Source organism: Chaetura pelagica, unplaced genomic scaffold (assembly GCF_000747805.2).
Source record: "Chaetura pelagica isolate M959 unplaced genomic scaffold, ChaPel_1.0 scaffold890, whole genome shotgun sequence".
Taxonomy (NCBI): domain Eukaryota; kingdom Metazoa; phylum Chordata; class Aves; order Apodiformes; family Apodidae; genus Chaetura; species Chaetura pelagica.
Window position 1 is genome coordinate 85,905 of NW_009951785.1, and position 12,592 is coordinate 98,496.

A 12,592-nucleotide genomic window follows, 5' to 3' on the forward strand; every position below is an offset into this window, starting at 1 on the left:
GAAAGAGTGAGTCCTGATGGCCTGGGATCACACCCTGCTGCCAGGTTAAAACCTCAATTAAATGAAGCTCATAAAGTTGAAGCTTAAATCTTCAAGAAAGGAAGTGACCTTCCAGGTAGCACTCAGTACCCATCTTTTCAGCCTGGTCTCCACACAACTGGTTTTGCAGCCAGCCTGCAATTTACAGTGGAATTAAGAGAAACCTGTTGATTCTTTGAACCACCCCATGGGTGGCTGTGGTGTGGTTTTAACTTCATTATTATCTAATTGGATCTGCTTGGTTTCCTCTTAGAAATAGATTCTCACTTACCCATAACATTTCTCTTTCCTTTCCTGCCCTTCCTTCTTCCCTCTTCCTTGGGTGAACTGCAGATCTTGGATTTTGGCTTGGCCAGACATGCTGATGCTGAGATGACGGGCTACGTGGTGACGCGCTGGTACCGAGCTCCTGAAGTCATCCTGAACTGGATGCATTACAACCAGACAGGTGAGCTGGGTGGCTTCAGGGCTGTCACTGCCTGGTGACAACCCCCGGGGGATCCCACTGTCACACCCAGCTCAGATCCCATCTCATCCTCCTGATGGGTTTCTTCTGGAGAGGAGCAGGTCCTGGAGCTGCCACCTGAATCCCAAAGCTTGTGCCTGTGGGGAATGAGGAAAACTGAGATTCCAGCAGCGTGAAAAGAACTGGGGAGGGTGGGAAATGGGAGAGAAATATAACTCAGTGCCTGCTGCAGACTGAGAAAGCAGGAGAGAGCCCCAGCAACCACTGCTGCCTTTTTACTCTCCTTTTTTTGACTTAATTTACTTATTTTTCCTCCTTTTTCTCTCTCCACAGTGGACATCTGGTCTATTGGCTGCATCATGGCAGAAATGCTGACTGGGAAAACACTGTTTAAAGGAAAAGACTGTATCCTTTCTGACTGAACATTTGCCTTGGGTGGGGGAGAAAAAAGCCCTTTCACACACTCCAAGGATTCTATAAATGAGGCTGCTGAGAAAAATGGGTGTTGGTCTGGTGGGCCAGGAAGTAATTGCAGGGTCCAGGAGGTCTCTTTGGTGAGGAAAAGAGAGGGAAGATGGGAGGGAGCCAAGGTATCTCTAGAAATACACCTCTGTGTTGGCCATGGGTGCTCTGTCTCAGCAGTCCAAGCTTGTGTGGCCACAGCTCCATCCCCAAACCTAAGGGCACAGTTGTGCCAGCAAAATTATCTATTGGTGAAAATGGTTTTCCAGGAGAAAAAAAAAACCTTGGAGCTGTTGAATGAGCTGTTTGGTTTGTTTCAGGACCTACTTGTAGCTCCCATGGGTCCTGGGGCTCTCCAGCACCCAACCTGCAGGCTGAGCTCCTGGGGGCGTCCAAGGTTTGCTCCTAGATGGGTGATCTTTAACCCAGCCTGCCAGACCTAGATCAGCTGACTCAGATCCTGAAAGTAACTGGGCATCCAGGAGAAGACTTTGTGGAGAAGCTGGAGGACAAAGCGGTAAGAGAGCTCAGGGTGGGTTGAGGTGTTTCTGGCAGAGGTGGGGGGGAAAGATTGGTTTGGCCACATCCTTGATGTGGGAGAGGTGCTGCTTCTACAGCAGCAGTGAAGAGGAGAGACAGCAGCCTTCCCCCTTGGCAAGAAGCTGTTTCTTTTTCCCAGTGGCACATCCAAGGGATTTTGGAACTGGGGTGGGTTGCAGGGACTGCCAGGTGAGGCCCCAGCAAACCACCCACCTCCTCTGTTCTCCAGTTTGGCCCTTAAAGCAGCAAGTTCTGTACCTCCAGTGATAAAAACAATTCCCTGCGAAACTCCTCACTGAAATGTGGCATCTGGGATGATCTGCTGTTCCTTTGCCTTCTCTCAGCTGAGCCCCTGAGCTCCATTTCCCAGCTCCCCCGGCACTCGTCCACCTGCAGCAAGTATCTCTGCTCTCCTTTCTCTTTCAGGCAAAGAGTTACATCAAGTCCCTCCCCAAAATCCCCAAGAAGGACTTGGCTGTGCTCTTCCCCAAAGCCAATCCTCAGGGTAAGTCATCTCCCAGCATTTCCCACCAGCTGGAAAGGATTCAGGTTGGTTGCCCCAGTTCCCATCTTATTGCTCCTGTCTTTTATAACTTCTTGCTACTTCCTCCCTTGTAGGTTTTTGCCCCTGCACCTATTTATTTAATATATATGAATTAAAAGCAGAAGAATTATTTAGTGGCTTTGCAATGGCAATTTGCTGCTGTTCTTGGCCATTTCTTTGGTCCTTGGTATTTTTTCTTTAATTTTTAAAATGATGTGGCCTCAAACATGAGGTATTTAAGGAAAAGAGAAACTTTTAACTCCTGTATCAAGACAGTGGGTGCTGCACATGAGGGGATGTCCAGGTTTTGGGATGCAAATTTATGGGATTAGGACAGTTGCACATAGCAGCTCCACTTGGAATCAGAGCTGGGTAGAATTTTGGCTGAGGTTGTTGCTTGTAACCAAGCAGCTGAGATGAGGATCAGCAGCATTTTGATAAACCAACCAGCTCGTCTTTACTGCTGCTGATTTTCCAGCCCCAAATCTAAGGCTTCAAAGGGTTTGATAAAGTGCTAAGAGGGCCCCACGGCCCTCTGTGGTAAATGTATTTATTTTTTGTAAAGCTTAGATCCTAACTCTTTTTTGAACACCTGGATCTAGTAACACTTAAGAGGCAGCTGAGATGTGCAATTTTCAGGGTAAAAATCGATCTCTTACAAGGTTTTTTCCCAAGTAGATTAGAGGTGAGAGGGAGTAAAACTCTTCTCAAAGCTGCAAGGCAAAAAGCATTAAGATGTTAAAACCAAAGGGAACCAGGGCTGACAGATGAGTTAGTATCTGAGTTTCCTGCCTTCCTGTTTACCAGGGATGTATAGATTTCTATATAGATTACTCATGTTAAGACTATTTTGAGTTGCAGGGGTCAGGGTGAAAGCAAATGATTAAAACTGAAAAGTATCTTGAACTTACTGGCTCACTTTCTATGTTCTTGCAGCCCCATCTGTGCAGCAAAGGCTTATTCAAGACTGGTTTGTTATTTCTGCACAATTTACACCTCCAGTTGTGTTAGGGATAGTTCCCTGAGGCTGCTCCTGGGCAGGTTTTGCATCCCCACTGATGGAGCTCCAGGCTGCCTTGGCCAGGTTGAGGGATCTCCTTCATTTTCATGTCTGGAGATGTAGTCCTGGAAACATCAGTCCCACCACTGGTGTGGGTCATGCACAGGGTCCCTGTTCTCCATCCCACCTTACTTAGCCCTCTTCCTGTCTTCTCCTACAGCAGTAGACCTGCTGGACAAGATGTTGCAGCTGGATGTGGAGAAGCGCCTGACGGCGACAGAGGCCTTGGCCCACTCCTACTTCGACCAGTTCCGAGACATCGAAGAGGAGACAGAAGCACAACAGTCCTATGATGATTCTCTGGAGCATGAAAAGCTGTCCATAGATGAGTGGAGAAGTAAGAGTTTAATCTTCCTTGAAGCTCCTGCCTAGCGTGGGACTTCTCTGCCTCTCTGCCTTTTCTGTGCATGTGCTGAGCGAGGCTGTGATTGCCTCGATGGGGCTGCCTTGTCTTGCTCTTGCTTCGTGTGTTGAGCAAAGATCATAGAATCGTGGAATGGTTTGGGTTGGAAGGGACCTTCAAGATCATCTGGTCTCAACCCCCCCTGCATGGGCAGGGACACCTCCCACCAGCCCAGGCTGCTCCAAGCCCCATCCAACCTGCCCTTCAACACTGCCAGGGATGGGGCAGCCACAGCTTCCCTGGGCAACCTGGGCCAGGGGCTCACCAAGCCTCACAGCAAAGAATTTCCTCCTCATGTCCAACCTCAATCTCTCCTCTTCCAGTTTTAATCCGTTCCCCTTTGTCCTCTCTAAAATTCCACACTCATGGTTCTTTTGTTCTCTTTCCCAAGAGCACATTTACAAGGAGATCCTGTCCTTCAGCCCCATTGCACGGAAGGACTCCAAGAAGCGCAGTGGGATGTCCTTGTAGCAACCAGTGGTGGCTCTGGCTGGGATTCACTTCTCCTGGATGATGGGTTGGATTAACTCCACTCTGCCTTGCTGGTGGCCATCGTTTGGCCAGTGGGACTTCTCCATGTGCCAACACAAGGATGACACGGTGCTGTGGGCTTTGGACTTTGCTCTGCTGAAGGAGGAAACACCCCAAGCAGTTTTCAACACAAAATATATTCTCTTTGGAACTTGAAATGGGACAATTTTACCTGGTGTTACTCTTTTTTTTTCCATATTCATCCACTTGAGGGGGCAGAGGTTTCATTGCTCCCTTCTCAACAGTCTTTCCCAGCACAGGTTTTAGAACATTATTTATATATAAGGTAAAGAAAAAGGTCAAATTGTCTAGGAAGTGAGTCTGAAGTGAAATTCAGAACAGCAAGACTTTATCCAACCTAACTCTGAGTGTGTCCCCTTTCCCTGAGCAGTCCAACAGCATCCAGCACAGTGAGGTTGCTGGAATGGTGTTGGCTCCAGGACACAATGGGAATCTGGTGGATTGTGGGATCTGATCTGTGTTGAGAGCAGCTCTAAACTCTTGCTGTACACAGAACTCCCTGCTAAGGTGCTTCCTCCTCTGGGCAGCCTCTCCCTCCTCTTTCTTCACTCTGCTTATTCCATCCCCTGGGTTCTGATCAGCGCCCTCCTTCGTGCCAACCACAAACACATGCTGGGAATTCAAGGCCACTTTCCCACACTGATAGAGTGGGTATCCCAAGGAGCTGGGTTATCATCCAGGCTGCCCCTTCTTTCTCCTCAGCTTTGTTTCCCACCCCTATTCTGTCTTCACCAGCCTAATCTCTGGCTGAGCACCCTCTCCATGCTCCTTTATCTCTGCAGGGCTGGTGTTTCCTTACACACCCCTTATATCCTCATTCCTTCTGCTCTGCAGGATCAGTTAAACCAGGGATCCTCAGTTTCAGTCTTTTTTCAGGGCTGCTCGTTCCTCAGTGTGCAGAGACATTTAAACTAGTCATTTGGGAACCAGTCAATGGTCAGTCCTAAGGCTCGGCTCTCAAAGTCATAAAAAAAAAGTTCACATCTTGGGGAAAAAAAAAAAGCAGAACAGAATGTTGCATGAACAGTGAGCAGAAAGAGGAAGGCAATAATTCCACAGAAAAGAAATTCAGGTGTCATAGTTGCTTGGTATCAGGTTAGCTCCTTCAGTCAGCATCATTAGTAAATGCAGCTAAAAAGATAATCTGATTAAATTCCACTACCTGAAGGGGCTCCAGGAAAGCTGGGGAGGGACTTGGGGCAAGGGCAGGGAGGGGTGGGATGAGGGGGATGGATGAAAAGTGGAAGAGGGAGATTGAGGTTGGAGATGAGGAGGGAATTCTTTGCTGTGAGGGTGGTGAGAGCCTGGCCCAGGTTGCCCAGGGAAGCTGTGGCTGCCCCATCCCTGGCAGTGTTGAAGGGCAGGTTGGATGGGGCTTGGAGCAGCCTGGGCTGGTGGGAGGTGTCCCTGCCCGTGCAGGGGGTTGGATCTAGATGATCTTGAAGGTCCCTTCCAACTCTAACCACTCTGATTCTATGAAACAGAACATCTCACAAAAGCCACTACAGGCTGGAAATCATCCCTGTGAACAAAAGCTTCACAGATTCCCTTTACTGCCCTTTCACAGAGGTTTTTGCACTTCTTCTCTGTGCAAATTTTAAGTCACTCACATATTTAGTGAGTAATTATTGGTAGCTACAAGAAATTGTGTTCTCTGAGCTGCTGGTGGGTGACAGGGTGGGACTGGGCAGGCTTGCTGGGGAGAGCACATGTCCCCAGCCAGCCTGCACCCAGCCCTGCCACCACACTGGTCTTTTAGTAGATGTGGAGTTTTAGATGAGATTAAAACCAACAGAATAGTCTCCTTTTTTTTTGCTCCTGGATATTGTCAACAAAACAAAAAGTAGGATGATGTGAGGAAAATGCTTATTCAACTTGGCTGGATTGAATTGCTTTGGAAAGGTGCTCAGGACTGTGATAAAAAGAGCTCGATAAATAGAGGAGGTTTGTTTTTGAACTCAGAGCAAGCAGCCAAGTCATCTGGATCCTCCCCCCAGGGAAAATTTGTTACATCTTTTGCTTCTGCTATATGCTAAACAGCTCATTCAAATTTAAAAGGATGTTTTGATCTTTAAAGTAATTGGAGGTACAGGAGGTATCCTGACATCACCTGGAGCCTGGCAGGTTTTGATGTGTGTGTGTTGAAGCCACCACAGGAGCACAGGGGTGTTTGCTAGAAATGCTTTTGCCATTAGAAGAGGGGAGAGATGAAAACTAATTACAAGACCAAAATAACAGCTGGGATCTGAAAGTGTTACTACAACTGTCTGCAGGTTTGTTGTGAGTTTGGGGCTCAAATGAGCGTTGAGTAAACCAAGTGTAACTTGTCCCGAGGATACTTCAGGAGAGCAAGTGTGGAGGATCAGGGTTTTGGGAGGAAAGAACTCTCAGGTAGTTTCAGAGTCAGATACTCTTGTTATGTAAATTCCTGGCTCTCTTTCTAATTCATCCTGATGATCTTGTGGACAATTACTCTCATTAATCCTTTTGAAACACTTCCCACAAAGAGCTGCTGTGGGTCTTTCTAAAGCAACTGAACTGCTCAGTCTTGACCATTGGTATCTGAGGTATCTGTCCAGGACAGGAGGTTTTTTGAGGTTTTTTTTTTCCTTTCTCCTCTATGCTTAGAAGTTCTCATTGTCCACATGCTAAACAGTTAATTGCCAGAGTCTCTTAAGTACAATGGGGTCTTTGGGAGGTAATTTATTCCCTCTCTGCAGTGCTAAAGAATAGATTTTTTTGCCTCTGACAGGCCTTTATTCCTGCTCAAAATAGGAATGAGTTTGCTTCGCTCCCACAAAAAAAATCACCCTGTACTGCACTTTGGTTAATAATCACAGACCTGGAAATGCTAATTGCTAACCCAAAATTTATAGAGGTGCTTATTAAAAAAAAAAAAAGGCTATGGTTTTCTGCTGGTTTTCCACTGAGCAGGACAGATTAACAGCACAGATTATGGGGCCTTGAGGAGCTCAGCACAACCCAACCTCAATCTTTACTCAGAATCTTCAGTCATGTTTTCTGGAGTTATTTTTTCAGAATGTTTTCAGAAATGAGTCTGGGGTCTCTGAAGATCTGTGGCTTATTGCTACAGTCACTAGATAGTTCAGGCACAACTGTTAGCTGGGATAACACCTTTGGATTGCAGCATAAATCTTCTCTGCTGGCATCTTCTGCCCTGTTACTGCTGGTCAGGTTCAACTGGGCATTCCAAAGTCCATTCCAGTGGGAATGTGACAAGAGACAAGTGTCTTTTCTGTGTGGCAGCTGAGAGCACACAGTCCCCAGGGCTATAGGAAAGTGTTTTGTGAGAAGGAACATGAACAATATTTCTCAGCTCTCCAGCCCTTCTGTAGCTGCTGAGTCATTTTGTTTTAGGTTTAGCCAGGACATACACTTCCAGTACCCTCTCATTTCCTTCTTTGCCTTCAGTGATAACTGGTTTTGCTGTACAGCAAAAATAAGGTTGAAAAACTGCAACATTAACAGAATTTTCTGAGATCTCATCTCTGCTGGGAATGGGACGAGGTGATGTTGTGTTTCTTGGCTGTCTCTCAAGCCATGTAGCACTCAGGAACAACCCTCCAGCAACTGCAGCTTTGTGATATGACTGTGTTGATGTTATCCTGCTGCAGTTGCACAGATGCTCTGCACTGATGACAAGTGGTTTCTCTTGGCTCTTATCTCTCTGGGCCATGTACAAGCCCTTTGCCTCACTCTGCTCTTTGGTGAGGACAGTGAGTACAGAACCCTTGTGACCTTCCCTCAATTCCCTTGAAATTCAATGTTTTCTGTTACAAAGTGGTCTGAAAAGTGGAGCTGGAGGTGTCCAGCTGGCTATGTCTTGAAGAACTCCAGGTTGGTGAGAGGAAGGGACCATCCTTTCTTCATCCTAAGTGTGAAACAACCTGTATTTTCCTTGAATGGTGGAAGGGAGAAGTTCCAGCTGCACCACTCAAGCAGCAGTTGAAATATTGTCCTTTTGAACCTGGCCTCTGACTTGGCTGCCATGTCCACTGGATAATCTTTAACAGAGGTCAGAGAGGAGCACTGTGCAGCTGCCATAAACATCTCAGAGAACTGCAGATGTTCCAAGCTGCTTGTGACCTGGTATAATGAGGCTTGGTGGTTAGCAGAGGAAGGGCATCATCCAGCTGAGTGTGTGTGAACACACAGGGAGATGTCTCAGGAGGGTGTGTGAGGCAGGTTGGCCTCCTGGCTGCAGGCAGGGAAGAGCCTGAAAAGCTCAGTATTGCAGAGAAAAAATGAGTGAATCTCTGAAGACTTTGGGAGTATAGAGCTTTCTTTCAGAAAGTCATCTGTGAAGAACCCATCAGACAGAATTCATAAACCACTTTCCATGGGAATTTAAGGTGTGATTTCCAGAAAATATTTTCTGTTTCAGGGCCTGGGTTTTGCTGTAGGTTTTCCCTTCAGCTTACCCTGAATGCTCTCAAATTATGAGAGCAATCTTAACAGCTGGTGTGTGGGCTCCACACCCTGGTTTAATTCATTCACTCACTGACCCTTTAACACAACATCCAGGAGCCAAACACTGTTACTTCTGTATTCCCAATATCCTGAGAAATACAGGGACCTGGTGCTCTGCAAGCCCAGGAACCACGAAGGTGTCAATGTGTTTGGGTTTTGTGATGGGGACTAGCCAGGAACTCAAAGCAGATAGCAGGAAATGTAGTAGGTGGGTAGTGGAAAGACAGAGTCTGACTGCACAGACCAACCCTCCCAGTGCTCGTATGGCATCTGAGGACATGTCTCAGTGAAGAGGAATCAGCTCCTTGAAGGAAAAAAAAAACCCACCATGCTCACATTTAATGAAAGGAGTTGAATCACACCTACTCAACAGAGCCAGTGACTCAGGCCAAGGTTTAAAATACTTTAAAAATCAGCACAAGAACCAGAGGGTGTGTGAGACCCCGACAGACACCATTAGTCAACACAGAAACTCATCTACCTTCCTTTGTCACCTTTTCCCCTCCCCTAACACAGTTTACACACTTTAAAATACAAAATTGAGTGATAAAAATCACTCAGCCATTAAGTGAACATCCCAAGTTCCATAAATTAGGCCAGCCAGAAATATGTCTGCTGTTTATATTAAGGATGTATTATTAAAATCTATATGGATAGAACTGTTGTGCCTCCCTCACTGTTCATCTTGGAATACTGTTTCCTTGTTATTTCTGGGTTTATTATCTAAGCTTTTTTATTATTGTTGTTTGGAAAGTGAAGCTTTCATCACAATCTTTCAGTGTAAGTTTTTGACAGCTAATTAGGTCTGTGAAGTTGCAGCTTTGTGGGACATGTTTATCAGGTACTTCATGATGGAAGTGGGGAAAGAAAAAGCAGATGAAACAATTATTGTTTTTATTTTATTCTTAAGAGACACCACAAACTTAGCAGGATTTTTTTTTAAGAGACACAATACTGGCCACTTTTTGGACACCACTTCTCAACCTTTCAGTGCAGAGCTTTGAAAATACCTGCAGCCTCTTAGAAAACCTTATTTTATCCTCTAGGAAAAAGAATCTGGTTTAATTTTTAAGAAGATGGAGATTCCCTCTTTACAAGAAGTCACATGGAAAAGACAATGAGTGATGGGCACAAGTTTCTCCTGGGGAGGAGACACAAGAGGTAATTTTTTCCCCATAAGAACAATCAAACATTGGAATAATCTCCCAAAGGAAGTGGTGAATTCTCCCACATTGGACAGTTGGAAGTCTCAGCTGGACAGGGTGCTGAGCCACCTCACATCAACTAGAGTAGCACCTAGAAAGGTTGGACCAGATGATCCTTGAGGTCCCTTCCAACCTGGCACTCTAGGATTCTTTTCACATTCCCAGCATGGACTAAACAAATAATGTTCAGGTTTTAAGTAGGTGATAGTGGGGGAAAAGATGAAAAAACCTAGGAAATTTTAGGTACATCTGAGAACTGTAGTGAGATACTGTATGAGGGGAGGTCCTACCTTGTCTTTTTTCCATGTCTCTTGGCTGAGCAGCCAGGGAAAACATTCCTGATCCTCTGCAGACTCCTGTGCCATGGGTGAGTGGAGTGTTGGTAACATGATTATGGCTCTTTTTCTTTGCCCAACTAAGAGAAACAAGACATGAAAGAGACATTGAATAAAGAACAAAAGAGCCGGTACTAACTCATTCCCCCCCAGTGGCTGAAGGCTGGCTGCACTAATTGCACTTAAGTTCAGCATTCCCACACTCTGGAAGTGTCAAGAGTTTCCAGGTGAATGTGGTTTATGGGCTGTTTTGCCTCATTTCTCTCTACAAAGCCATTTTCTCAGCACATGGCTTTATCCAGCTTATAATGCAATGTTCAGCCTGTGCTGCTTCACAGCTGATCCAGCACTTTGGCTGATTGATAACTCCTTTTTTTTCCCTAGGATTGCTCTCTATTAAATAATACTGAAAGGTGAGTATAAATCTTCAACCCTCATTGATTTTCTGTTAAATGAAAGGGAGTTAAGTCCTTTCAGCAAAGCTTGGTTAAAAAAAAAATAAAGAAGTCTTCCCTAATTTCAGATCTGTCTTCAAAATGTTTCACCTGAAAAAAAAAAAGGTTTTAGAATTGTGATTTGCATGTTAAGATTAAAAAAAAAACAAAACACACCACTGAGGAGATAGTGCTGGGTGGTTGTGTCACCTCTCTGAAATTAATGAGATTGAATGGTATTACAGAATCATGGAATGGTTTGGGTTGGATAGGACCTTCAAAATCATCTAGATCCAACCCCCTGCATGGGCAGGGACACCTCCCACCAGCCCAGGTTACTCCAAGCCCCATCCAACCTGCCCTTCAACACTGCCAGGGATGGGGCAGCCACAGCTTCCCTGGGCAACCTGGGCCAGGCTCTCACCACCCTCACAGCAAAGAATTCCCTCCTCATGTCCAACCTCAGTGTCCCTCTTCCAGTTTTCATTCATTCTCCTCATCCCATCCCTCCCTGTCCTTGTCCCAAGTCCCTCCCCAATGTCCTCCACACAAAAAAACAGGGTCTCAGAGCAGTGCAGCACTTGCAAATCCAGCTGAAATAAACAGCAGCTGAAGCAAATGCCTTGGAGAGATCAGGTTTTTAACCTTGAATGCTCGTGGGTCCTTTTTTAACACTTTCATCAATTTCAACTATTCTGAAGAAAAGGGGCACAGAACAAACAGCTGAAGCAGAGATGCCAATATGACTCATTTTTGGAGGCTTCATGAACCAACAAAGAAAAAAAGGTCGGTTCTCCATTCAAAACGATCATTTTCTCCCCTTTTAAAGGATGTTTTAAGTATTGCAATCAGGATGAAAAAAAGATAAATGATTAAGGGTGCCCAGCTCTGTTTGGCTACTGCTTTCATTTGAAGCAACATGTTTTTGAACTTGCACCTTTTAAAACCTGAAAGAGCAAAGAAATGGAATGAAGTTGTGGTGATAAGAAGCCAGTTCAAGGGTGAATCCAAGAGCAGTTTCCAAACTGGGGTCAAAATGGGTTTGCAGAACTCATTTTTATTATATGATTATAACTCACTTTGTTATATATAAAACAAAAAATACACTGAATTGCTAGGAAAAATAAATAAATATGCAAGGCAGCTGTTAAACTAAAAATTAGGTTCTGTCATAAAGAAAATGAGATAGTGAAGTTGCTCACCAGTTACTGAAATGATTTGATTACTGTTTGATTGTCTTCTCTGCTTCTCAGAAGGATCTATACTTCTTTTTATTCATGGGTGGCTGTGGCACAGCTGTTCTTTTGGGGTCAGGTGAGATCCTGTGTAAACCAGTATTGGGACTTTGGTTCTAAATTTTTGACAGGTTGTTTTTCATGCAGGACAAGAACAAGAGTGTATTCTCATTTATTTTTGAGCTCTGATGTGCTAACAGTAGATGTTTTTAAAATTATACACAGAAAGGAGTACTCAGAGGTTGACATGTAATATTGTTCAGCACTAGGTAACATTTTCCCATGTTTTTAAGGCTTCATAAAGCTCTGGTCCAGCCTGAGGACTTGGCAAAAAAGACTTGTCACAGACTGTTTGGCTGCTCCCAGATTCCACAGCAAATGTACATTCAGAGACAAAAGATCTACAGTTGGGACTGTAAATGCAGGAAAACAGCATTCATTTTTATTTTTTTTTCCCTTTGAAAAACAATTTGCTTAATTTTATAAATTCAGATGGTAACATTATGCAATACCCTGCATGATCCGAGTGGGAGATGGGAGTGTAGATATGCCCAAATATGTGGTTTGCTCCATAAAAAATCAGCGTGGGAGCCTCTGCAGTTCCCAGCTCACCGCTTGATCTGTTGCAAACAGAACTTACTTCCTTGCTCATCCCTCTCAGTCCCCCTCTCTCTCGCTTTCCTTCCACACCTCTGGACCTGAAGTTATCAAGGCTAGAAAATAAAATACAGGCTCTTATTATTCCCATCGTTTGTTGGATGTTGTTAAGAGCTCATGGTGCTGGGGGTGGGGTGGGGGGGTGCAGCTGGGGCAGACCCTGGTGTCT

General features: G+C 45.1%; 1 protein-coding gene across 1 annotated transcript in view; it reads left to right on the forward strand.

Moving 5' to 3' along the window:
* LOC104387330 (mitogen-activated protein kinase 13-like) overlaps positions 1 to 4,199 on the forward strand; it is a 13,985-nt gene extending 9,786 nt beyond the window's left edge. Inside the window, exons 7-12 of the mRNA XM_009996104.1 lie at positions 373 to 487; positions 839 to 910; positions 1,405 to 1,484; positions 1,934 to 2,012; positions 3,272 to 3,448; positions 3,906 to 4,199. Coding sequence (XP_009994406.1) covers positions 373 to 487; positions 839 to 910; positions 1,405 to 1,484; positions 1,934 to 2,012; positions 3,272 to 3,448; positions 3,906 to 3,985 — 603 coding nt within the window. The 3' untranslated portion in view covers positions 3,986 to 4,199. The remainder of the gene's footprint in view (positions 1 to 372; positions 488 to 838; positions 911 to 1,404; positions 1,485 to 1,933; positions 2,013 to 3,271; positions 3,449 to 3,905) is intronic.
* The last annotated feature ends 8,393 nt before the right edge of the window (positions 4,200 to 12,592 follow it).